Source organism: Myxocyprinus asiaticus, chromosome 46, assembly GCF_019703515.2.
Source record: "Myxocyprinus asiaticus isolate MX2 ecotype Aquarium Trade chromosome 46, UBuf_Myxa_2, whole genome shotgun sequence".
Classification (NCBI taxonomy): Eukaryota; Metazoa; Chordata; class Actinopteri; order Cypriniformes; family Catostomidae; genus Myxocyprinus; species Myxocyprinus asiaticus.
The window spans coordinates 11,464,440-11,490,651 of record NC_059389.1 but is presented as its reverse complement, the minus strand read 5'-3'; the positions used below and the strand labels follow the sequence as shown (position 1 = coordinate 11,490,651).

At 38.8% G+C, this 26,212-nt stretch overlaps 2 protein-coding genes across 2 annotated transcripts in view; one reads left to right on the top strand and one right to left on the bottom strand.

The window, feature by feature from the left end:
• Positions 1–539: 539 nt before the first annotated feature.
• LOC127435621 (DNA-directed RNA polymerase II subunit RPB3) lies at positions 540–7,084 on the top strand. The gene is made up of 9 exons (XM_051689215.1): positions 540–1,529; positions 1,841–1,890; positions 2,024–2,092; positions 2,178–2,230; positions 2,332–2,460; positions 2,549–2,600; positions 2,706–2,874; positions 4,778–4,855; positions 4,990–7,084. Exons 1-9 carry the CDS (start codon positions 1,444–1,446, stop codon positions 5,132–5,134), a joined length of 831 nt encoding a protein of 276 aa, XP_051545175.1. The 5' UTR covers positions 540–1,443; the 3' UTR covers positions 5,135–7,084.
• Positions 7,085–7,116: 32 nt separating this feature from the next.
• LOC127435624 (SH3 and multiple ankyrin repeat domains protein 2-like) overlaps positions 7,117–26,212 on the bottom strand; it is a 158,109-nt gene continuing 139,013 nt past the window's right edge. The window contains exons 18-25 of the mRNA XM_051689219.1: positions 18,837–18,972; positions 18,397–18,477; positions 17,860–17,868; positions 17,199–17,219; positions 15,188–15,312; positions 14,733–14,844; positions 12,143–14,510; positions 7,117–8,732 (exon numbers count right to left, since the gene is read on the bottom strand). Of these exons, the coding sequence (XP_051545179.1) occupies positions 8,195–8,732; positions 12,143–14,510; positions 14,733–14,844; positions 15,188–15,312; positions 17,199–17,219; positions 17,860–17,868; positions 18,397–18,477; positions 18,837–18,972 (3,390 nt within the window). The 3' untranslated portion in view covers positions 7,117–8,194. The remainder of the gene's footprint in view (positions 8,733–12,142; positions 14,511–14,732; positions 14,845–15,187; positions 15,313–17,198; positions 17,220–17,859; positions 17,869–18,396; positions 18,478–18,836; positions 18,973–26,212) is intronic.

Sequence of the window (26,212 nt, the reverse complement as noted above, 5' to 3'; positions counted from 1 at the left end):
AAATGTGCGTTTTTCAATATTGAAGCTTCACAGATCCTGCCAACACTTACAAAAATGGTAATAATAGTTTCTGTTGAAATGCCATAGTCACTAGAGTTGTTTCTACTTCAATAAAACTGATCCCTTATTAAAAAGTACTGTGGAGATACTATGGTACACTGGTGGGATCAGATGATAACACCGTAGTGCTTTGATATATAATATTTCACCCTGATCACCATATTCATGTACCATGGAATTTACATGGTTCTCAAAAGTACTTTTAAACAATAATATGATACTTTTTTGTTAGTGATATTAGGAATCACTTCAATAAAAATAGATAAAAACAAAATGACAGGAAGCTTCTGGCAGCTCAATATTAATTTATTTTGATTTTAAAGTAATTTATAAATGTAGTAATTAAATACATATTGTTTTCCTTACTTTTTGTATAGTTGTAATGTTTTTACTTTTTTTTTATGGTTTAAAGAAATATTCCGGGTTCAGTACAAGTTAAGCTCAATCGACAGCATTTGTGGCATAATATTGATTACCACAAAAAATAATTTTGACTCGTCCCTCCTTTACAATTATAATGAGGCACTTACAATGGAAGTGAATGGAAGCCAATCTGTATCTGTATCACTATTTCAAGTATAGCGACAAGACGTAAACAATATGTGTGTTAACATGATTTTAGTGTGATAAAATTGCTTACTAACCTTTTCTGTGTAAAGTTATAGTGAATTTGACAACTTCGTTACCATAACGATGTAATGTCAACAAACCCTAAAACGACTGTAAAAAATGACAATTTAAACAAATTTACAGCTCAAATAATACACAAGCTTTAACAGAAAAGTGCTTTTATATAATTATAAGCTTCACATTTCTGCCTTTAAACCCTCCAAAAATGGGCCCCATTGTAAGTGCCTCACTGTAACATCGATTTTTTAAATTATTTATTTATTTATTTTTAAGAAAAGGATGGATGAATCGAAATTATGTTTGTGGTAATCAACATTATGCCACAGATGCTATCGGTTGAGTTTAACTTTTATTGAGCCCGGAATATTCCTTTACAATAAGGTGGAATGTTTACGGTACCATAGTAGAATTTTGTGTAAATGCTAATTTTACTTAAAATATTTGAAACTGGGGACCGATAGAAAAATGACCAAACATTACTATGTTACGAAATCAAAAAATTTGCAGAGTGCCTATTTGAAGAAATTTTAAAGTTTGTCGTTATTTCATCCCTCCTCACGATAAAGGAAAGGACTTTTATTCTGGATTGACTTTTAACCGGAAATAGTAGCTGGAGACGGATGCTAGCCAAATTAGCGCTGCCGTTTGTTTTGTGCGGAGCAGGCGCACACCGCTGCAAAGACTAGAACCGTTGACCTCGCGTATAGTTGATTTATTTATTACCGTCATTATAACTGTGGGCTTATTTTCACCATGCCGTATGCCAACCAGCCTACAGTAAAAATCACAGAGCTATCAGACGAAAATGTGATGTTTGTGATCGAGAACACCGATCTCGCGTGAGTGATATGAAATAGAGACGCAAAATTATAATTTTAGTGTTTATTTAAAGCAAGTGTGATACGTTATTATATTAAATCTATGTTTATTGTTTATGCTTTAATTCATATATTGGGTTATATTTATCCATATGCAGTAAATTGTTATTGTAATACCATGGAATTATTTTTATGTATATCTGATTCATCACTGTAAATGGTACCACCACACCACTATACTGTTTATGATCTAATAATATTACATATATAATTAATGTGCTATTTTTTAATTGTTGTAATGTTTTTGTTTTTTGCTCTGTTGGTTGTTACAGGGTGGCAAATTCGATTCGACGTGTGTTCATGTCAGAGGTTCCAACCATCGGTAAGAATCAAGCCATCTCAGTCTTTTGTTTACAGAGTGTTTTTGATTAAATGCATCTAATTCTTCATGTTTTGATCGTGCACTTTATATGCCATTTTCCTCTTAAACTGATACAATGTGTATTATCTGCCAGCTATCGACTGGGTTCAGATTGATGCCAACTCTTCTGTGCTCCATGATGAGTTTATTGCTCACAGAGTGGGTACGTATTTTATAATCCAATTTATTCGTTTCATTATATTGTACTGTTGTTAGTATTAAGTTTGAATTATGATATCTTTTTAAAGGGTTGATTCCACTTACAAGTGATGATATTGTCGACAAGATGCAGTACTCCAGGGTAAGTGTATTACACAAAACTCTGCATCAGATTTATTTTAAACTAAGGGGCTCAAAGAGCCATGCAAGGTTTCTTATTTGCCTTCTTTTGTTTCCTGTTAGGACTGCACATGTGATGATTTCTGTCCGGAGTGTTCGGTTGAGCTCACGCTTGATGTCAGATGCACAGAGGATCAGACACGACACGTGACCTCTCGAGATCTCCTTTCCAATAACCCCAGAGTCATCCCTGTGCGTTTATTGTGCAGTAACTCTTACATGTACGCCTGTAATCATTTTTACAGTGCAGTTCAGAATTCAGTTGCGTTTTGTTCCTCAGGTAACATCCAGAAGTCGAGACAATGATCCCAATGACTACGTAGAGCAAGATGGTTGGTCTAATTTGACAATGTAATATTCTGTGTGTCATAATTTCCTTACTTTGCAGAATTACACATATTTGATGTCTTCACTGAATGTGTTTATGTGTCACACAGACATCCTGTTGGTGAAACTGCGGAAGGGCCAAGAGTTGCGTCTCAGAGCGTATGCTAAAAAGGGTTTTGGCAAGGAACATGCCAAGTGGAACCCTACTGCAGGGGTGGCCTTTGAGTATGACCCAGACAATGCACTGAGACACACCGTGTACCCCATTCCACAGGAATGGTATGATCTTTTATAGCTAATTTTGATGACGTTATGAGTATTGCTTAGTTCCAGTAACCAATTTGCATAATATCCACATACATGAATAGTATGCAAGCTTTACTGTGTCCAAAATTATATGTTATACTATTTCTGGTGGGTATTTGAAGTGTGCATCCATACACACCCCTTTTCCATTTTTGTCTTTTGTACCACTGCACAATTCTGACTTTCCATTTCCCTTTTTGATTTGTAACTAGTAGCACCTAATACACATGCAAAAACAAAAAAAAACATATATATATTCTAGAGCAAAGAGTTTTACAAAAATTTATGTCCACATATGTGGACATTGGGACTAAGTTGTAATTATTATTATTATTATTTTTTTCAAATAATACCAAGTTATAGAAAGTCAGTTTATTTTTTGTTTTTGTTTATTATGGTTCAAGGAGTGTTGGTTATTCATGTTTTTGTGACGTTACAGACATTACAACATAAATTAGCATAATTAATTCTGATGTACAGTAATGGCCACATCATCCAATCACTGCCAACCAAGTAAAAATAAAATTATACATTATAAATTCTTGAAATACAGTACTGTGCAAAAGTCTTAGGCACATAAGATGTTTCACAAAAGCATTTGTCTTAGGATGGTTATTTATATCTTCAGCTTTAGTGTGTCAATAGGAAATATAAATGTTAGACTCCCAAACATTACTTTTGCAAATAGAAATGATTAGAATAGAAGAACAGGGTGCCCTGCAACAGATGTCATGGCCCCCACAAAGCCTGCCACTGAACATTGTGTCAGTCTGAGATTACATAAAGAGACAGAAGCAACTGAGAAGAGCTGAAGATAGAAGAACTGTGGTGAATTCTCCAAGAAGCTTGGAACATCCTATCTGCCAACAGTGTCCAGGTGTACCTAGAAGAATTGGTGCTATATTAAAGGCAAAGGTGGTCACACCGAATATTGATTTAGCTTTATGTTTAATGGACTTTGTGTGACATTAAGTGATAAATGAAAACTATTTATTTCATTATTTTTGATGACATGCTCACTACGCAACATTTTCCACAAGTGCCTAAAACTTTTGCACAGTACTGTATGTTCTGATTAACATTATCGTATGTCTGCTCAACATGTTGAGTGGTCCAAGCATCATCTGCAGCCTGAAACTGAACTTTTGACCAGATTTTAGGAGTGAATGCACTTAGTTGCATAGAGAGCTATGGGAGGGATATATATATATATATATATATATATATATATATATGCTCCCTTGCTCCCTATTTAGTGAATGACTTAAACTCCAGTGTACTGTCTGTCTGCACTGGTCTCAGAACAGTTCAAATGCTCCTTATTTTCATCCTAACTTCATATAAAACCTCTGAAAGCATCATTTTTCAGCTTTTGGATGAACTCATTGATTCTCAATGCGATAATGCACAGTAAATATAGGATTTATAAGGAAAAATGCACTAAAGTACACATTAGTGTACATTGTGTTTAGCAGCGTGGCATTTTGTGATAAATCAATAACATTTAAAAAATGGAATATCGGATGAAACTATAAACTATTCTTTTGACTCAAACAGGTTTCAATGTAAAAACTTAGGTTGCTTACCATACGTTTCTTCCAAAGACAAACTCCGCTGTGATCAGTGCCATGTTGTTTTGTTACATGACTCCATGCATTGAAAGTTTAACCCTTTACTGATAGCTCAGAGTCTCCTGAACTGAGATCAGTCGTTTTTAAATGAATTTAAATTATGCATTAAGTATAGCGAAGCCAAAATACAACGTCCTCGCATTTGTGCGCAGGGTCGCATTAGGTAATTATAACTAGTGTAGAGAATTACCTTGTGCAGAATATTGTATCATATGTATAATTCTGTACCTTTGCTAAATTTTCAGGCCTAAAAGTGAATATTCAGAGATTGAAGAGGATGAGAGAGTTCAAGCTCCATATGATCCTAATGGCAAGCCAGAAAAGTAAGAGACTTTAAATTCTGTATTATATTACATATGTAAACACAGTATGGAAGTTTGTGTTTTATTTATGAAAAACATCTCGACACAGAGAACTACATGAACTACTTGTGTAATGTTGTGTTGTTGTCATCCAGGTTCTATTATAACGTAGATTCCTGCGGTTCACTCCGGCCGGAGACTATCGTCATGTCTGCTTTTGCCGTGTTAAAGAAGAAACTGAGTGATCTGCAAACACAGCTCAGCCATGAAATTCAGAGTGACGTGCTCACCATTAACTGAAGTTCAGTAGCCAGAATGTACTATACAGCTTTTTAAAATTTAGATTAGAGGAATTTGTGGGGATATATATTTTTTCAGCTGTTATTTGTTTTTCCTTTGATGAAACCATGTTATGAAGGGTGGAGAATTCTGTTGATAATAAACGCAAGAAGTGTTTTGTGAAACATGTTTAGTTACACAATGCAGATAAAACATCATGTGGGTTTTTTAAATTATGTGAAGAGGCCATTCTCTTGATAAATATATAATCATGGCAAGATAGTTTGTATGAATATGAGAGAGCATCGAACCGCATGCTGATAATGGGAAAAATTTATTTCAAGCAAAACAAGCCCTGTAATGGATATGTAACAAATTGACATAAAACCAAGCGAAGATAAGCTATGTAAACAAAACACATGGAAGGGCTACATGAGTTCAACAACAGATTGTGCAATCATATTTATTTCTTCCTGTAAATTTTGGTTTTTCATTACATAAGTATTGAGGATTTTGGGGAAAGTGCAGTCACAAAAATGTCTCTCATTTTAATCAAGAATTCTATTTTAGCACAAAATTACATCAACATAGATCAAGTGAATGCATTCCTCACAGTAAGTGTGTGAGAGACAACTATGAAGAATAAACTGAGAAATTCTTCTGGAAACTGAGTGTCTTCATATAAAATGCTTTTTCACTTAAAATTGAAATCATTTTAAGGTGTAATTTGGTCATACACCAAGTTGGAAATGTTTTCGCATATCGTACGTTGTTAAGTGGCATATGTGCTCGTTTTTGTTTCGTCAAATATACACACCACACAAATCGACATTTTAACTTCTTTAATTACATAATCTAAAAGAAGCAGGTGACAGCCATTATCTCATTATTTTCATATGTTGTAATTCACTGAGACCTATGTATATGTAAATTTCATTTCATTATATTATATACTGTACTGTGGTATACTGGCAAGGAAAACCCAAACAGTGTTCTTTATAACTTTGTGTATTGCTTCTTAACTGATACCACATAGATTTTTGGCACACCATATATCAGAGTTAAATTTCATAAAAATTTCATAAATATTTCTATAAATCTTTAAAATACTGTGCTGTTTCCTAAAATAAGATATATAGAGATGATAACTCTAACTCCTCTAAGGTTGAGAGATAAGCAAACATATATAATTTTTATTTCTGAATCTCTTCACTGCATACTTTAAACAGTCATCATACCTTTATTTCATTCACAGGCATTCTCGACATCTATTAATTTCCCCTCAGTTCTGATATTACCCACAGTGTTTTGAACTTAATACTGAAGGTGACATGTATAATGCTGGCTTACGATCTCTTCGTGTCTGGTGAAAGAATGTTTCAACTATGTATTTATCACACAACTATATTAATATTAATCTCATCCCATACCTGTGTAGTTATGGAATATTTAAACAGAAATGGCTGTGGGATTTTTCTATGGCGTTTATAGTCCAAAAAAATTGAATCAAATTTTTGATAACTGACAATAACGACAATAAAATCACAACTAACCAAGAGATGTTGTGGTGTGAGATTGTAACATGGATAGGCACACGTTGCAGTTACATGTTTAGATAGAATTAACAACTTAATATGACAGCAAAATCAAATGTCTCTCTACTTGTCGCACAAAGGCCCTGTGGATGTGGTGCTATCAAAAGTTTTGCAGGACATAAATGAAAAGGACATTTCAATAAAAGCACTTTGATTTTAAGCTGTGGACTATTAATCAAGAATGTGAAAGTGTTTTGACTGTGGACACTTAAAATTGGCTGAAGTTTGTCTGCCCGTATCAAATTTCAAACAAAAATAAAAGTAGCCTACTATTCAATTTACAGATATGATATCCTGTACCAGTTACAATTGGCGAAATTGATATGTATAGATCAAGGTTTCCTATAGCGTTCTGGACGTTCTTTTTTTACCATCCACCAAGGATCTAGTGAATTATCGTTTCGAATAAAAAAAAAAAAAAAAAAACAATGGTTAAAATATTAAGAATCTGTCACATATTTAAAGTAAAAAACATACATACTGGCCCTTTTATAGAGTGATTGTGTCAGCATTCAACTCAAAGCTGTCAAATAACCATCTTAAATCACGTCATTTATGTTCACCCATGAAACTCCAAATCTCGATATTTCAGTATACACAACAGTTCAACCTTATGTGTTCCTGCAAAGACCTATTATTTTAGTTCCAGTGAAAACAGCTGGAAAATAATTGAGTTGGCAACACTAAGCAACAGCGCAACCTAGTGTTGATCGAAGGTACAAATAAAATATTGGTGGGAATGCCGTAGACCTCCTTACCATATGGAAGACACCTAATAGTAAATCACAATTCAAAAAGACCCAAGAGAATTTTGATCATTCAGACAAACACCCAGTGTTAGCGTATTCAAAAATTAAAGATGGTGGAGAGACCTGCTGCTTGCTACTGTTACGTTTGTTCACATGTAGGGAGAATTTACCTCTGTTTCAAGTGACCATGCCCGTTCTAGGACTGTCAGTGAATGAACTGAGGGACATGAATTTATGTCCACCAATCACATCTTAGAGATTCGTGTACCTCTTGGTCAAAGGTTTAGTAGGAGAAAAAAAAAAGCAAGATATTTTATAGGCAGCTGATACATAGACAAAGGTTCCCTTTTTTCCTGAAGAAATATTCTCTGTAGAATTGTCTTAGCAAAGATAGAAAATGGATCCCCAGCTCTGCTGGTTTCAGTGCATTCAAAGGAGGCCAAAGTCCTTAAAAGCCAAAGAATGGTAAGCTCAGGTTTGTGGACTCCAAACAGTGTGTTGGCTTCAATGTCTTCTCTGGTTCCGGAGGTCTTGGAACAGAATCGCAGGGAACCGCTTGTGCTTACGTGGATATTTCAAACACTTTGTCAAAACTGTAGTTTCTTCAGGATGTGAGAGTCCCTAAAATCCACCGAAAGCATGATAGGACAACACATTTTTAAACCAAAATAAGGGAAAGGGAAACAAAGCTTATGAACAAGATGCGTCGAGTCCCAGAGAGGACGTCTCGCCCAGTCTCATCTGTCCAAGAGTACTTTTAGCGCCCGCTCGATGTTCATTCGGTGACCCACACGGGTCACACCCAAGTCGATAAGATCCTCCTTTTGCAGGTTAGGTAGGTGGCTGCCCTCGATGTCGTTGTCCATAAAGGCATCCCTGTGCTCACCTAGATTCAGGCTCTCGAGCCAATCGGCCACATCCTGCTTGCTCCACATGAGAACAGGTTTGGTGGCGAACGGCTTGTTTGATACAGCCTGGATGAGGGTGAGGGGGGAAGGGGAGCGGCTACGCCCTGTGCCCAGACTGAGGGGCGGAGTGGGCAGACCAAAGACGTCCGTCATAGTGGGGGAAGTGACCGAGGTTGGGAGGGAAGAGGCACAACTGAGGCCAGAGTCCGGAGGGGACATGATAGGGCTTGGGGCATGGTGGTGAGGGGGCAGGCTTTCGGCCTGACGGCAGGGTGATGGGGCAGGCACATTGGGGCCAGGCTGGGTAGTGAAGGTAACGGTGGTGTTCTGCTGTGTACCTGAGATGAGGGATACACCATCCTGATTTCTGTAAAGAGAGAGGAATGAAAGTGAGGGATATATTGAGAAGAACATGAAACTTAAAGGAATAGTTCACCCAGAAATTACAATTCTGTCATCATTTGCTCACCCTCATGTAGTTCCAAACCCATATGACTTTCTTTCTTTCATGAAACACATGACTGTGTCCGGGGAGTGAATTTCGAGGGGGGACGGCGTTCTGGTTCAAACTGATTACATTTTAAGTGAATGAAGAGGATATTTATTGTTTTACCTTTTATCCACTGAATAGCCTACGAAAGCTGTGTAACTTACACACATAAATGTAGTGTGATCTATTGCATCTGTGGTTGGGTAACCTGCATTGTGTTGACTTTCGTGAATGGATAGAAAAAACGTAATACATGTAGCCAATGGGAATGCGTCTCTGTCAGTGTGCAACTCTGCGTCCTCACATTACCTCAGGCTCAGACAGAGAATTTACTTAAGGTAAGTTGACTGAGTCTACGGATGCACCGAATGATAATCTGAACAGAATCCGCTACTTTAACAGATCCAATAACAGAAACTTTTCAGAAACGATTACATTACATCGATAAAGCTGCATGATCATACATGAGATGATCCAAGTGTCTTGCCGAAGAGCTAGCGTTTAGAGTTGATGAGACACGTATTGAGTGAAAACCTCATAACCTCCCACATATGCGCTCAACAGGTTCATAATTAGTATGGGGATCCACAAGCACGTGACAGATTTACAAATGCATACATACATTAACAAATGCACGCAACAAATCCTCACACACTCAGTTGACAAATCCACAAACCAGAAGAATGTACAAACATACTTCACTCATGAGTCACCATACAATAAACAAATAAACTGCTATATGTGTAATTTAGTGCACAAATAAATGCCGTTTGTACACACACGAGTGCTTCATCATATGCTGGGGGCATGGTTTAGCATGGCTGACACCATTTACTCAGCACTAATTCATTATGCGAGAAAAGGAGAAATATCCAGTAGATTTGGCTCTTTATTTAAAATTTTTTTAGGAAAAATGTGTTTAAAAGTTTTCATTTTGGTGCATCACTACTGAGACTATTTTAAAAGTCCTTACTCATTTTACTATTATAGCTTACTAAGCATTATATCCATAGTTATGTTAGCCTAAATGTGTATTGTAAATAGAAACTATGTATGTAAATATAGAGATATTTGGACAGAATTGTACAGGTAATTCCAAGCACAAATTCTGTTGAATGAAAGGTATTTTATGCACATATATTTCATAAATGTTTTTCAGTGACCTTTCACCCCCTCCACCCCCATTAGGATCCCCCCAGTGAATCTCGGCCATTCCTGCCTCTGGTGTTAAGTGGTTTCTGGGTAATCAAAATCAAAAGTGTTTGCTGGACAAGTTAACGTACCGAAATGTAATTTTTATGGTTAAAGGTTTATTCCAAGTTTGTGCAATAGTAACAGTGATGCTTGTGTTATTATACAATTTCTATTTACAAAGACCAAAGTGTATCAGAAGTATGTGCATACTGTAGGTGGGTCAGCTTTAAGGAGGCAGTGGACGTGAGGCTCTGGCAATGCAATGTCCTTGCCCCAGGTTTCAAATCTCTTTGTAACCAAGGTATGTTGGCCTCAATTTAGTTCCAACATTTGCATCGAATGTAGCACAACAAATAAAACCACTTTGACACAAAACTACTAAAAAATGATACAACGAACGATACAATATGTGTATGTAGTGCTTAAAGGAATAGTTCACCCAAAAAATGAAATTTTGCTCAATAACTCACCCTCATGCCATTCTAGATGTGTATGACTTTCTTTCTTCTGCAAAACACAACGAAGATTTTTAGAAGAGTACCTCAGCTCTGTAGGTCCACACAATGCAAGTGAATGGTGACCAAAACTTTGGAGCTCCAAAAAACATATAAATGCAGGATAAAAATAATCCATATGACTCCAGTGTTTTAAGTCTTCTGATCTGATCCAATGCATGATTTAGTTGAGAACATACCAAATATTAAAAAAATGTCACTATAAATGTTGACATCAGCAGTCTCCTTGGCGATCATGATTTCAAGCTCGATTACACTTCCAAGCACCATCTAGCGCTTTGCTCATTTGTCAAGTACTAGGAAGTGTAATTGATCTTGAAATCAAGATTGTGCATAGAGACTGCTATGGCAAGATGTAGGGTTATATTTTGGTCTGTTCTCACCCAAAATTGATTAGTTGCTTAAGAAGACGTGAGTTAAACAACTGGAGTCATATGGATTACTTTTATGCTGCCTTTATGTGTTTATTTCTGAGCTTTAAAGCTTTGGTCACCATTCACTTGCATTGTATGGACCTGCAGAGCTGAGATGTTCTTCTAAAAATCTTTGTGTTCTTCAGAAGATAGTAAGTCATACATGGCAAGAGAGTGAGTAAATAATGAAAGAATTTTCCTTCTTGGGTGAACTATTCCTATTAAGGGACAATTCACAAAAAAAAAAAAAAGGAATTGAGATGTTAGGCAGAATGTTAGCCTCAGTCACCATTCACTAATTTTTTTTTTTTTTTCATTACAATGACCGTGAAAGGAGACTGAGAAGATCGCCTTTTATGTTCCATGGAAGACAGAAAGTCATAGGGAATAACATGAGGATGAGTACATGACAGAATTATTTCTAATAATTTGGGCTGGAAAGTTACAAAGTTACATTTCCAGCCCATATCTTAAGATAAAAATGCCTTGGTTCAAAGATAACTAATAACCAACATGCTAACATGCAAACATCCATGCATACAACAAATCTACTTTTTTTCATAGCAAAGAAATATACAGATTTCTGGCAGTGTGTACTATATAATGCTCTGCCTGGGCTACCAGAGCATTTTAGGGTCAGTTCTCTGGTCTGTAAATAAAATCATTCAATAATGAATGAGACTTGGGACTCAGTGGGGATGGCAAACCACTGCCTGTACAGTGTGGCAGCAGGATATCTGCATAGACATGACTCGCACATGCACAAACAAGAGCTGTAGTCAATTGCTGATGTTTTGCAAAATAAATATGACATTCTCTGAAAATGGGAACTCCTTATTACCCTACATGTTTTTGACGAAATGAAATATAATATATAATTTATGATTTTGCTTAAGAGAATCTGAAGATGTCTTGTGGGATCAATTCAGGTGATGTGATAACTAAGTAACAAATGCACCATGTTGTAACAACAAACGCATGCACACACCTCCCCCTTCTGTGGTATGGTCTGTGCTCATCATCACACTGACGTTGCTCATCTCGTCCTCAAGGCTGTTCTCATTATTAGGTTGCTAGGCAACACTTTCATTCTCTGGCAGAGCACACACACTAATCTGAGTGCCTAAATGTTTGCCTATGAAACAGTTAGGAAAGGAGGGCATACCTCATTCCAAAGTGAGTCCTGGATCCCGTTGGAGAGTCTAATGCTTCCCCTGGCTTTGGTGCTTTGTCCTTGTTCACATGCTGCAGAACTGAATTCAGCTCGCCCATTCCATGGGGCTTGGCTTCTGGGCCTTTCATCTCCGGAGGGTCGCCCCAAAGCTTTGAGGTCCTTTGCGTTGGGGTTTTCAAGGGCTCTGGTGGAATATTTGCAGGGGGCGGAGGTGGGACCGTTGAGGGGAATCTGAAAGAGCTCACATTCTCCTCAGGCAAAGGGTCCTTGTAAAGTGCATTGCTCTTGATGGCAGGTTTGGGTTTTGGCTTGGACAGGATTTGAGACCTGTCCACCAGAAAGGCTTGTCCATCTGCATAGACGGTGCAAGTGTCCAGGGTCTCGCCACCTTCAGAAGACAAGGTGGAGATGCTGGACACAGTGGAGATGGTGCTGGTAGTCTCCAGCTGGGGGTCACCACTGCTCCGGCTGTCTACCTCAATACCCGAGTCAGTGATTTGTTCGTAGGGCTCTAGCGGCCCTGGAGGGAAGCTGGGAGGTGTGCAGTTTGTGAGAACCGTTGGTCTTTTGATTTCGGAATTTCCGCCACCTAAAGCTGGGTAGTACGGAGTAAGAGAAGGCCCTTTCGTGCCATTTGTTTTCTGTTTCAGCAGCTCAGCTATACTTCCCGCTTGGTCCTCAGGAATGTCAAAACTGTTGGCAAACTCCAGTGGGGGCGGCAAAGGTTCAGCGAACACAAACTCTTCATCAATGTCGACAGAGGCCAAGGGCGGTGGAGGGAAGCCGAAGGGCAGCTTGACAGGCTCATCCACGGAGCTAACAGTTATGATGGTTTTGCCGTGAGGAGCAGCTGATAGCTGTTTGGGAGCCGGGGGTTTAGTGGGAGCTGGCTGGTTGGGGTCGCGAAGCTCCCCTGGAGTGTTGTCGGGACTAACTGCATCGTCCCTGTCACCCTCTGACAAGCTGTTATCCTCCGATTTTGCCCCATCTGTGGTGTGTACCATCAGCAGACCAGCTGACTTCTGCTGCGAGGTGTCCACGATGTCAATGAGCATGTTCTTCTTCTCCTCTGGCCTCTTCTCGGGCTTGCCCAGATCGAGCTGATACTTGGATTCGGTCTCATATTTGGACTCCGTCATCTGTCGGCGCAGGCCTCCGCGGGGACGACCCATGGTGGCAGTACTCGAAAAACCAACCTCCACATTTGATCGAAGCTTAGTGTCGATGAAAAGCGGTTTATTAAGATCAAGTTTGGATAGGTCACTCTTTAGTGGAAGAGGTTGTGATTGCTCCCTCATGGCTCTGTCGCGGGCCGCTAATGCTAAAGCTAATGGTGAATTGGGGTCTAACGGTTTGCCTGTAACCGGATGAACATAATTCCCGCCCCCTGAGCTGTAGGACTTATGAGCAGGCAAGCTTACTGGGCTGTGTCCTGTACGTGTATTCAACAGTTCCCGTACCATGGTGGGCTCAGGGCTGTTGAAGTCTGTCACATTGCCACCACCTCTAGGAATGCTAAGCAGTGATGAGGGAGGTGCCATGAGCCTACGCAACCGCTCATCACTACTAAACATGCCTTCATCGATAGACTTTGAGTGTCGGAGACGTGGGGCTGGTGTTGGTGCAACATCCTCGTCACCTGCATCTGTAGACTTAAAAGATGGGGAGTTTCGATGAGCATCAAGCCTCTTCTCCCTGTCTCTGACTGCACCGGCGATCGCAGCTGCAAAGGGACTGGCTGGATTGAAGCCATCTTCAGGACGTAGCTGCCCTGGGTGGTCTGGTGTGGTCGTTTCAATTTCCATACTGCTTCCCTGGCTGCTCTTGCCACTGCTGCTGGTGGAGGGCTCTTTGATTATAATAGTAGGAATAGGTATGGAGCAAGTTTTCTCAGGACTGTCCTCCACGTTGGACTGCTTCACAAGCATGCCCTTTCTTCTGGCAGGTTTGTTAGGAACAAAAAGTCCAGCTTGTCCCATCTTACCCACATCTGAGTAAGGATTCTCAGGGATCTGGGCACGGCGCTTATGAAGACTCTGCTGGGCTGTTGGGCTGTGATTGTATCCCTCTGAATCATATTTCTCAGGGCTGTCTCGATAATACATGCCCTGATCTCTCCACCCGGGACCTTCACCTTTGTCTGGGGCTGTGCTGTTTGCATTTGGACTCTGGGAGCTAAAACCTGGTCTGATAGTGCCATATCCTCGACCAGCTTGGACGAGAGCATTATTTTGAGGTGGAGATGGAGGGGATATGGCTGGAGGGGGTGGAATATCTTCCGATGTGTCGGGCATTGAAAGACTTCTTGTAAATTTCAACATTGGAGGAGTGAGGAACTGCTTCTCTTCTTCGGTTACACCTGTAAAGAAATAAAACATGAAAAACAAACAAAACAACAACCTTTAGGATGCATTCATCAGATGAAACTATACCCAAGGAGCCACAAAACCACTGTTTAGGCAAAACATGCCAGTAAGCCCTCATTACCCCCCCCTTTGAAAAAGATTTTCTCAAAGTGAAGGGCTGTGTACAAGTATACAGATGTATTTTTAACAATAAAACAACTTAAACAACCACATACCTATAGACGTTTGTCTTCGTATGGTTCCCTTTGGTACACCCAGGTAGGGGGTTCTAGGACTCACTGGCTGTGGTAGCGAGTCTACAGCTGTATCCTGACTATTGCAGAGAGACTGTAAAAGACATAATAAGGCTGACATGATAAAAAGGACTGGTAAAATTCAGCACTTTTGAAGTGTGTAAACTCAATCAGTTTAAAAAGGCTCAGCATAATTTGTTGAAATAATTTCATAAAATGATTGCTGATGTTAAGCAGTGAACTTGTCAACAACTCTGTGAAGAGCTACTATTTTAATTTAAGCAAACAACAACAAAAAAAAAAATATTAGCATGCATGGGCAAATGTTTTATCAGACTTGCAAAAAGAGGTTATTACAGTCAGACTAAAATACAATTATCAACATTGCCACTGGAGACCAGAACACTCGGGGGCATTAGGTGCAAAAGTAAGCTTACATTCATTTCAGGGTTGACAGCGAAACATTTGCTAGTCGGGCGTGGTTTGATTGCTGCCACCCTCACATCTGCGTTTGAGTTGTCCCACATGGGTTTCTGAGGCGGCACAACCTCGTCCACTTTATCTGCAAGACAATGGTATCTCAAATTAGAAAGCAGGAAGCTACATTTAAAACAAGCTCAGTATCAAATTTTGCTACGTCCTCTAAAAGAATCCTCAGGCTGAGGACTAGAACCGAGCAAGAGAGGCGACAGAAATAGGTACAACGACAATGGTCAAGGTCAAAGCCGTGCAAGCGCTTCCAGGTTTCGTTGGAGAAATCTTAGCACTTCTTTCAACGGCCACTGCGCAACATGCTAGCATTGTTTTAGACAGCTCCCATGCATGGGATGATTACTTAGTGTGACTTGAAATACAATCCTCTTCTTCAGACCGTCATTATCTGAAAGCTGATCATCTACACAGAAATGGAGGAAAGGGAAATTCAGTCTGGTTTCCTAGCATAAAAGTCATCAAGGCTGAATCTAGTAAGGAACACACACACACACACACACACACACACACACACACACACACACACGTTGGTGCGGCTATCCTTATGAGGACTCTCCACAGACCATAATTTTTATAATGTACGAACTATAGATTCTATCCCCTAACCCTACCCCTAAACCTAACCCTCACAAAAAACTTTCTGCATTTTTACATGTTCATAAAAACATCGTTTAGTATGTTTTTTAAGTGATTTGAATTATGGGAACACTAGAAATGTCCTCATAAACCACATTTATAGCATAATACCCTTGTAATTACCAGTTTGTAACCTATACAATTTCCTCGTAAACCACATAAACCTGCCCACACACACACACACACACACACACACACACACACACACACACACACACAAACACACTCAATCAAATACTTACACCTCTCTATTCTGCATAATATGGAGATAAACACTCAAGGAAAAACTGATTTTAGCAGAAATTTACAAAATGTGCCATTAAGGAGAATTTGTGGTCTATTTTATATTCAGAACACAAACAACTATATAGCAAGGACTACAGAGAGCAGGAAAGGGTGTGTGTTTGTTTTTATGAACAAGTCTTCTTTTAATCCTTATATATGGATTTAAAAATTATTCTGTTTAAAGAACAAGACTTCCTAGGCTGTTTTAAGGGCACAGCAGGCGTACAATATAGCCAGCCGCATTATGTAAATGTAAGACTGATGCCTACAACTATTCAGAAAATGTCCTCATGTGAAGACAAAGGAGTTCAGCAGTGTCAAAAGAAGTTGTATCATATCTGCGCAACAGTCACACGCTGATCGTTTCTATCACCGGCAGTAGCTGTACACTGAAAATATGACATTACATTTTTCAGGTGGAATGTTTCTATATAAAACATATGCAGCATTATTCCCATGGCAACACCTTGTTTCAGAGTGATTTGAAGCTAGAGAGGTCCCTTGTATGATAACAGTTAAAAAGTTGTTCTTTAAATGTTGAAATGATATTTAAAATGCCCAGCTTTAGAATGTTATCTTCTCAAACTGAGTGAAATGGGGGCAGGTTTCATTATATCCATAGGAACAAGGTTTTATATCTGAAGGCAGATTTTTTAGCAAGGGAAATTCTTGGCTCCTGCTTTCTCAGACACATCCCTTTTTTAATGGAGGGCAGGCTGTTGAATAATATATTCCTACATTGCACTTTTGAAGATCTGGGTGGTCAATAAGTAAAGCTAAAGGCTTATGGAGCATTTTCTTGTGTAAACACATTTATTTGGTTTTCACAGTAAGCACTCTTCCATTGTACTGTTAAATTTAGATTATTTGAGAGAGAATAAGAATATTTTGTGCATTGCTTGCCAAAATAAGTTTCCACTGAATCGTATCAAGCCTAAAATTCACCCAAATTTAAAATTTAGTAATGGTAAAAAAATAAAAATAAATGACTACTAAGTTGAGACATATTTAAACAGTTTTTAAATTTAAACTCACCCTTCTTTTTCCTCAAAGTGGCTTTAACATAAAAAAACAATTCAGCTTTATACATGTATAAAAATCAAATAATCTCCAGAAAATATGACGAGGAGAATTTTGGAATACACTGTATTCCTCTACATGGCATTGACCTGTGCATAATGTAATGCCATTTTAGACAGAAACTAAACTATCAAAAACAACAAATGCATGCAGTTATTTTCCAATAATACTCCACAAGACAAAATTGACAGACTGAAACCCTATAGATCAAAGTGACGAAAAACAAAATAAAACCATATACATCTAATTTCTGAAAACATAACTTACTGCTTACCAACTGTGCCATTCTTTAATTACTGATAATTAAATCAGCATGACCCATCAAACCATCGATTTAGTTGTGATCCCTTTTCACCAGAATAAATCCTTCAAAATCCAACAAGGATACGCTCAGGTGAACTGTGTCTTGCCTTAACAGTGAATGTGTTGTGTGCTTTTAGTTTATTTAGTGGAGGGGTACAACATGAGATTTACATGTTGTCGCACTGAGACACACAATGTCCATATATTCACCAAAACATATCTATACATCTAAAAAAATACATACAACAAAGGCACATGCATGTCAGAAAAGCACAACAGTAAAATTTGTACAGATTAATTAAAAACCTCATACCTTTATCCACTTTTGGGACAGCATGCAGGAAAACAAAACAACATCAAAGTTCATTTTATAATGAACGGTGGCTGTAGAACAACAACAAAAAAAGTGTCCCATATTAAAAAATGCATTCTTAGGGACCGTTCTCACAGAACGCATTCTTGCTTTAAAAAAAGCTACATGCAGCGCAACGAATGGAACAGAATGCAGGTGTCTCGAGACATGTTTTAAGCTTGTGTCTTAAAAACCATATGCTCATGGCAGTTGAGTTTGAAAACAGCAAGACGAAGCTCAACTGAATGGTTTTAACTGTTTTTAACTTGACACCATATTTTAACACAGGGCTTATGCTGGAAAACAACAAGGCATGATGCAAGTCTTAAGATATCCATCTGATGCATGTTTACATAAACCAACAACTTAAAAAAATCAAGATGGAATGCAAGAACGTGACCTGTGTGAACGGCTCCTTATCTTGTAAAAATGTATTAAGTGACAATAGACATTGGATAAGATGTGGTATTTGCATTTGCTTGTTGTGATACGGCTTACCTAGGTCTTCTAGCTCTGAGGTCATAGATTTTGAACGCATGGACAGGGCTGTAGATGGAGCCCTCCTTGGAGGTGGTGGTGCTATAGCAACAAACCAAAAAATATACAGCAGGTACAGTAGATGCTTTGCTGATTCTCCCATGGGGAGGCTTTTTGTATACAACCAATAACTCCATGCATTCAGGGTTTGCCTGAATTAAAGCAATTCTCAACTTAAATAATGAATAAGGGAGGAAGAGAGAATTGTCAAACACTTAAAAACACATATTGGTAGTGTTAGTAAAATCAGCAATTACTATAACCAATATTAGCATTATGGAAAAGCAATGGCTAGAATTTTTGCATGGAAAGAGCTATGTCAGTATTTACTTCAATTTCGAACATACAGTATTAGTTAAAATATTCCTTAATTGAAAGCGTTAGTCGAGAAATCAGTTTACCTTTCTTTCGAGCTGTGTCATCAGGATCCAGATTTCGACTGACCGTCACGACTTTGATGATTAAGTTGTTGCCACCATGACGAATCATGTTGACTACTTGCTTGTGGCCAACTTTGACAACATTGTCTTGGTTCACCTATGAAAAGAGGACCAATTAGACATTAACTGTGTGTTACAAATGAATAAAACAAATTATGTCAGCCTTACAGGAATGTTCAGATTTTCAAAAAGCAATAAATGGTCAAATGCCACACAATGTGTCACACAATGGCACTGTTGTGCATAATTAATTTCCTGCCTTTTGGTGTGAAAAGACCCCATGAAGTGTTTTGAAGAACACAATGTTTGGAATGGCATACTACCATACTACTCTTATTCTTTCTGCCATAGACATATATGGCAGAGGTAGTAAGAGTAGAATGGGTAGTATGCCATTCCAAACTCAGCAAATTTACTTGTGTTGACATACACCGATCAGCCACAACACTACATGCCTAATATAGTTTAGGTCCCCCTCGTGCCACCAAAACAGCTCTGACCCATTGAGGCATGGACTCCACAAGACCTCTGAAGGTGTCCTGTGGTATCTGGCACCAAGACATTAGCATCAGATCCTTTAAGTCTTGTAAGTTGCGAAGTGGGGCCTCCATGGATCGGACTTGTTGGTCCAGCACATCCCATAGATGCTCAGTTGGATTGAGATCTAGGGAATTTGGAGGCCAAGTCAACACCTTGAACTTTTTGTCATGTTCCTCAAACCATTCGTGAACAGTTTTTGCAGTGTGGCAAGGCGTATTATCCGGCTGAAAGAGGCCACTGCCATCAGGGAATACCATTGCCATACAGGGGTGTACGTGGTCTGCAACAATCTTTAGGTAGGTGGTACGTGTCAAAGTACATCCACATGAATGCCAGAACCCAAGGTTTCCCAGCAGAACATTGCCCAGAGCGTTACACTGCTTCTGCCGGTCTGCCTTCTTCCCATAGTGCATCCTGCTGCAATCTCTTCTCTTAAACGATGCACCCGCACCTGTCCATCCACATGATCTAAAAGAAAACATGATTCATCAGACCAGGCCACCTTCTTCCATTGCTCCATGGTCCAGTTCTGACGATCACGTGCCTATTGTAGGCACTTTCGGCGGTGGACAGGGGTCAGCATGAGCACTCTGACCGGTCTGCGGCTACACAGCCCTATACGCAACAAGCTGCGATGCACTGTGTGTTCTGACACCTTTCTATCATGGCCAGCATTATGTTTTTCAGCAATTTGTGCTTACAGGAGCTCTTCTGTGGGATTGGACCAGACGGGCTAGCCTTCGCTCCCCACATGCATCAATGAGCCTTGGGTGCCCTTGGCCCTGTCAACGGTTCACCGTGTCCTTCCTTGGACCACTTTTGGTAGGTACTAACCAATGCATACCGAAGGAAGACCTGCCGTTTTGGAGACGCTCTGACCCAGTCATCTAGCCATCACAATTTGGGCCTTCAAACCTCATCAAAGTTGCTCGGATCCTTACGCTTGCCCATTTATCCTGCTTCCAATACATGAAAAGCAAGAACTGACTGTTTACTTGCTGCCTAATATATCCCACCCCTTGACAGGTGCCATTATAACAAGATAATAAATGTTATTCACTTCATCTGTCAGTGGTTTTAATGTTGTGGCTGATCAGTGTTTTTCCTATTGAAACAGGAAGTTGGGGCGGGACATATCAAAGGGTTTGTTATTTTTTCATAAATGACTAATTTCCTTTAGTTTAAAACACACCGTAGCTACAGTATGTTTGGAATGGAATTCTTGAGTCCTACATACTTTACAATATATACTGTATGCTATGTACTAGTTTTAAAATAGTATGTGAAACAGTATTATATATATATTTTTGTTTACATTTTATTTTATTTTTATATTTTAAATGTACTGTATACTTTATCTGCTAAAAGATTGTTTTGACAGCATTTAGGAGTGCACTAGCATATTGAACACCTCAAAGCTAAAAGACATGGACTAAAAGCCACATTTTCCTTTAATGAGGTCTTTAAAGCTAAAGTATGTGATTTCTGCAATACTAGCGCCACCGAATGGAATTGCAAAAATGTAACAATGTTTTCAAAACAGCTTTCTGAATATGCCCCTCATCTGCTGCTGTTCAACCAGTCAGTTAGTCCCGCCCTCAACTCACACTATTGGTTAAGTAACATTATTGGGTGGGATCTAAGCGTGTCGCTCAAAACAAACACAGGAATTTTTATAGCGCCACAGACACAGAGTTTACAGTTTTCGAGAAAATGTACCTATGAATGGCTTACTTACAGTTGTCTCTGCATATTACGATGGGATAGAAGAAAGTATTTTAACACTGAAAAAGTTACATCTGCTTTAACTTTTGTATACTAAGTCATAGTGTAACAAATTGCTCTCAAGTAATTGGTCACCTAAAAAGTGATACACTGGATCCTGTGCACTTGCTTATACTACAAAACAAGCATCAACACCAAAGGTACACAATATAATTTGTCAGAGACCAGCTATAAAAACCTCATTCATCTCTCAATGAATCACCCTATTAACACCACAGATACAAACAATATATTAAACAAAAAGCCATTATTTTGTCCACAGTATGTTTTCATCTTTTAGAATTTTCCTAATATTTTCCTTTTTAATGGTCACAATTACATGGAGGGCCGTCATTGGAATGGCATAAGAGAGCTGTAAATCTTACTGTATTTAAATGTGTAAGTGGCATATTAAACCTGCCGTCGAGCCATTACTGCCGAACTCAATCGCATTCAGCTAAAGCAGAAATGATTTGCCAGTGGTAATATCCATTGATATATGAACAACATTCATCAATAGATATTTTTTTCTCATCTCTTTTAAAACAGAGGTGTAAAGTCCAATGACTCCAACTGCACTCATTTAAAATGACATATTCTGCGGGAGGAATGATTTGTATTATTTATATATTTTGCCCATGCTGCACAAAAGTGGAACAAACTCCCACCACTATTTGAAGAGGCTCTAAAATTTTATTCATCTGCCATGAGTTATCAGCTCACAACACAACTTTAATAAAACATTTTTTTAAACACAGAATTTTGTAAGATTGCAAACAAAACTAAATTTAAATACTTATAAATACATTTGAGGGGTGCTTGCCCATTCAGAACTCACGGCCACAATGTCAGGGTGTTGCTATGGTGTTCTAAGAGGTTTTCAGAGTAATGCTATGAGGTTGCTAGGGTGTTCTGGGTGGTTGCTTACTGGAGCAAGTTCAAAGAGCCCACCCCCAAGACTATGATATACTGGTCCCTAGATAAGGCATGTGTCCCACTTTCAAAGTAAGTCTATTGGATGTTTTCACCTGTTTATCATCTGCCAGGTTAAAACTGAAAGTCCGATCACTTAAAATTGTAGTAGCATACCTCGTTTTCAATTTTCCTCTAAATTCCAGTTTTTATTATTTTATTTTGTGGACATATTTCTATTTTGTTTTTATATATTTCAGTTTCAGTTTTAGTAATTATAGTTTAGGAATTAACAGTATACTTCCAAAGTTACCCAAAAATGAAGCAGTCAAACCTTTTTTCCTCAATCCATCTACACATAGGCTACAGTCACTTTGCGCTTCTCTCTCAGCATTTCCTTTACACAGCGAGTTTCCATTTGCATTTTTAGTGCAATCATGGCATTCATTTGTGCAGCACTTGGAGGGATGAACTTGGGGTTAAGAACAGCATTAAAAGTTTTGAACGCTGCCGAATCACACAGTCTAGTGGACATACTAGTCTCAACAAACAAATCTACAATTGCATTTTCGTATTTCTTAAATTCATGTTAACTTGTCACCCAAATATCAGTCTTTGTAAACACAAGGTCAGAGTCTGTTGCACAATGTCTGCTTCTTCCCAAGTTGAGAGCTACTAATACAGACTTCATTAATATCGATGGTACTCTTCCTTTCCCGTATCTTTAGCCATTAATGATTTTTACTCCTCGCGATGGTTGCTTTACAAATGCACTTTTGGGTTTGTGGGATTTTTTCCCTTTAATTTTAACTCCACAAATTGTACGATTGGATGTAACAATGCATTTGCTATTTCCAGTTTCATAATTAAACTGCAAATAATAATAAATAATCCCACACAAGGCTCTGTTGTTTCCTACCAGCCATCTTTCATGTTTCTGTCATCATTATCAGTATCAGCTAACCTCACACGCATCACACGCCATACAGAAATCTGTAGGTCTTCATATAAACAGCCACACAGGTCAGATAACTCTGCTATGTGATAAGTCAGAGCTTGATGATTATAAAAACAATCCAATTATTTTTGATGATCATTATTTTATTTCAGTTCGTTTTTTTAATAACTGTTCTTAGTTTAGTTCAGTTTTTAAATCAGTAGTTTTCTTCTTCCTTTTAGTTTACAAAAATAACCTTGTTCTCCACAAGCTGGGAGTTGAGGTATCATTCATGTCTGCAACACAAATTATAAACTTCAATATTTAGGGGTTTGTTCAAATCCCTAACCTTCTACCACCCCTGGAGTCACGAGTTCGAATCCAAGGTGTGCTAAGTGACTCCAGCCAGGTCTCTTGAGCAACCAAATTGGCCCAGTCACATGACCGAGGGTAGAGTCACATGGGGTAACCTCCTTGTGGTCATGATTAGTGGTTCTCCCTCTCAATGGGGCCAGGGTAAGTTGTGCGTTTCTCGCGGAGAGTAGCATGAGTCTCCACATGCGAAGTCTCCACGGTGTCATGCACAATGAGCCACGTGATAAGATGTGCGGATTGACTGTCTCAGAAGTGGAGGCAACTGAGACTTGCCACCCGGATTGAGGTGAGTAACCACGCCACCATGAGGACCTACTAAGTAGTGGGAATTGGCCATTCTAAATTGAGAGAAAAGGGGATAAAAAAATAAAATAAAAAACCTAACTTTAAGTATGAGCAGTATTGAAGGAATGTTCTGATTTGTGTGATTGAGTGATTTGCCTCAATCTGAGTGGCGGAGGATGAATCCCAGTTGCCTCTGCGTCTGAGACCATCAACCCGCACATCTTATCACGTGACTTGTTGAGCGCGTTGCCACGGAGACATAGCGCATGTGGAGGCTACACGCCACCCACCGTGCTCAACTCACCACACGCCCCACTGAGAATGAACCACATTATAGCAACCATGAGGAGGTTACCCCATGTGACTCTACCCTCCCTAGCAACCAGGCCAATTTGGTTGCTTAGGAGACCTGGCTGCTGTCACTCAGCGAACTAGCAAGCGCCAGGGGTGGTAGCCAGCTTCTTTTACCACTGAGCTACCCAGGCCCCCTACTGTAAAACCTTTATTAATGGAAATGAAGGTGACCATTTTATAAAGATACACACTGTTTCAAAATTATAGCAGCATGATGTAAACATAAACATAAAATCACTTACTAACCTTTGTGTAAAGTTATATCCAATATTACAATTTTGTTGTCATAACGATTTAACACTGGTAAAACCTGTAATCTGGTAACAGTCGTAATGCCAGTAAATCCATGATTTTATCACACTAAAATCATTTTAACACATAATGTTTATGTTTGTGGTTATACTTTTGTAACTGTGTGTATTTTAGTGTTTATGGACTGGTCCCATTCACTTCTTTTATAAGTACCTTACTGTAACTATTCTATACTATAATACAATTTTTTTTTTTTTTTTTTTTGTGGTAATTAACATTATGTCCAAAATGCTGTTGATTGAGCTTAATTTGCACTGAACCCAGAATATTCCCTTAAAAAAATCAAGAGTTATCGCAAACTTGCTGTAAATTTGCCATTCATTATTTACACATGCAAAGTAGAAGTAGAAGTAAACCTGCAGCAAACCTTTAGCAACAATGGACAATTTGCCGTTGCTGGCAAACACTTCTATCTTAAGCCTGTGGTAACAATGAATAGTTTGCCTCAAAGCTCATTTGCATGTGAAAATGAGTGGTAAATCTGTGGCAAGTTTAACACAGGGGTTTGCCAGAACTCTCGATTTTTGTAAGGCTTTCTTTAATAGCCTTTGCATGCACCACTAATGACTAAGATCAGATGCCTTGATTTGAATCGTCTAATAAAAGGCAAAAAAAAAAAAAAAAAAAACGGCACTCTGAAAGAGATCAGCAGAGAGAAATGAAAGAGGCACAGGTTTGGAAGAGATTTTAGAGTATGCCTTTTACCGAAGAAAAGGTTACGTGAATAAGCTTGGGTAACCTAGGAAACAGCCGAGAGAGCCGAAGTCATCTTCATGACGAACAGAACTGAGCTGCTCCTTTTATTCCATCGTGTTTGTGATTCATAAATGCTGTGCGTGTGATGGGGACTAGGGAATATGTGTATGTGTGTGATAGAGAGATATTGCCATTGTTCTAAGAGAATAAAATTTGCTGAACACAAGTTATAAAGCAAGACGTAATCAATGTGGAATTGGGAGTGAAGGGCCCAAATGGAGATCAAGGTCTGTTTAAAACAAAATACAGATTTAAAGGTGCTGTAATTTTTTTTTATTTTTATGAAATTACATGCAGAAAACGTCCCTATTACCTGTAAGATATCACTGAAATAGGTGCCATGAAATATCACGTGAAACAGTGGGGGAAAAGATGTTAGTTTAGGCAATCAGAGGACTTTCTGCCTGTTCGTGTTCACAAGGCAGCCCAAATACGCTCTGGGTTTTGGAAAGAGGGGGCGTGGCTAATTCAATGACTGGTCTGGTGGAGTTGCAGATCAGCTAAAATCGCTTACAGCACCTTCAATGTCAATCAACTTTATCTGTTCAACATCTCTCCCTACTGTGGATTGTTGATACTGCTCATTTCAGAAGGTACCAGAATACAAAATAACTTTACATGACATTTTAGAATGTAACCTTATGACAATATAAATTTAGAGTAAAAGCAAATGAATCATGCATGAGGTGCAATCACAAACAATGCAGAGTTTTGCAGTGCTCCAGATTTTGGGGGGTGCAAATAGAAATTTCCCAGCATTCTCACTGACCTCCAGTTTCTCTGCATGTCACAGGCTGGTAATGAGATTTGAGCTCATTTAGGTAGGGCTGGGACCAGATTTAGATAAAGCTCACAAAGCAGCACAATCTCACCATGGCCACTTCATCTTGATAATCTAATTATGTTGGACCGTAGACAAATTCTTACAAGCTGAGCAATCAGCACAGGGACCTGATTTTTGTTTTAAATATCAGATTCAGGATATGAAAGGAATAGTTTACCCCAACTACTTTTTCTCCCCTTTTTCTCCCCAATTTGGAATGCCTAATTCCCAATGCACTCTAAATCCTCATGGTGGCATAGTGATCCAAGCCTCAATCCG

Coding starts and splice junctions, on each gene's coding strand:
- LOC127435621 (XM_051689215.1), top strand. CDS start 1,444: ATGCCGTATGCCAACCAGCCTACAGTAAAAATCACAGAGCTATCAGAC. Junction 1,530..1,840: donor ATCGAGAACACCGATCTCGC/GTGAGTGATATG, acceptor TGGTTGTTACAG/GGTGGCAAATTCGATTCGAC. Junction 2,601..2,705: donor TGACTACGTAGAGCAAGATG/GTTGGTCTAATT, acceptor TGTGTCACACAG/ACATCCTGTTGGTGAAACTG.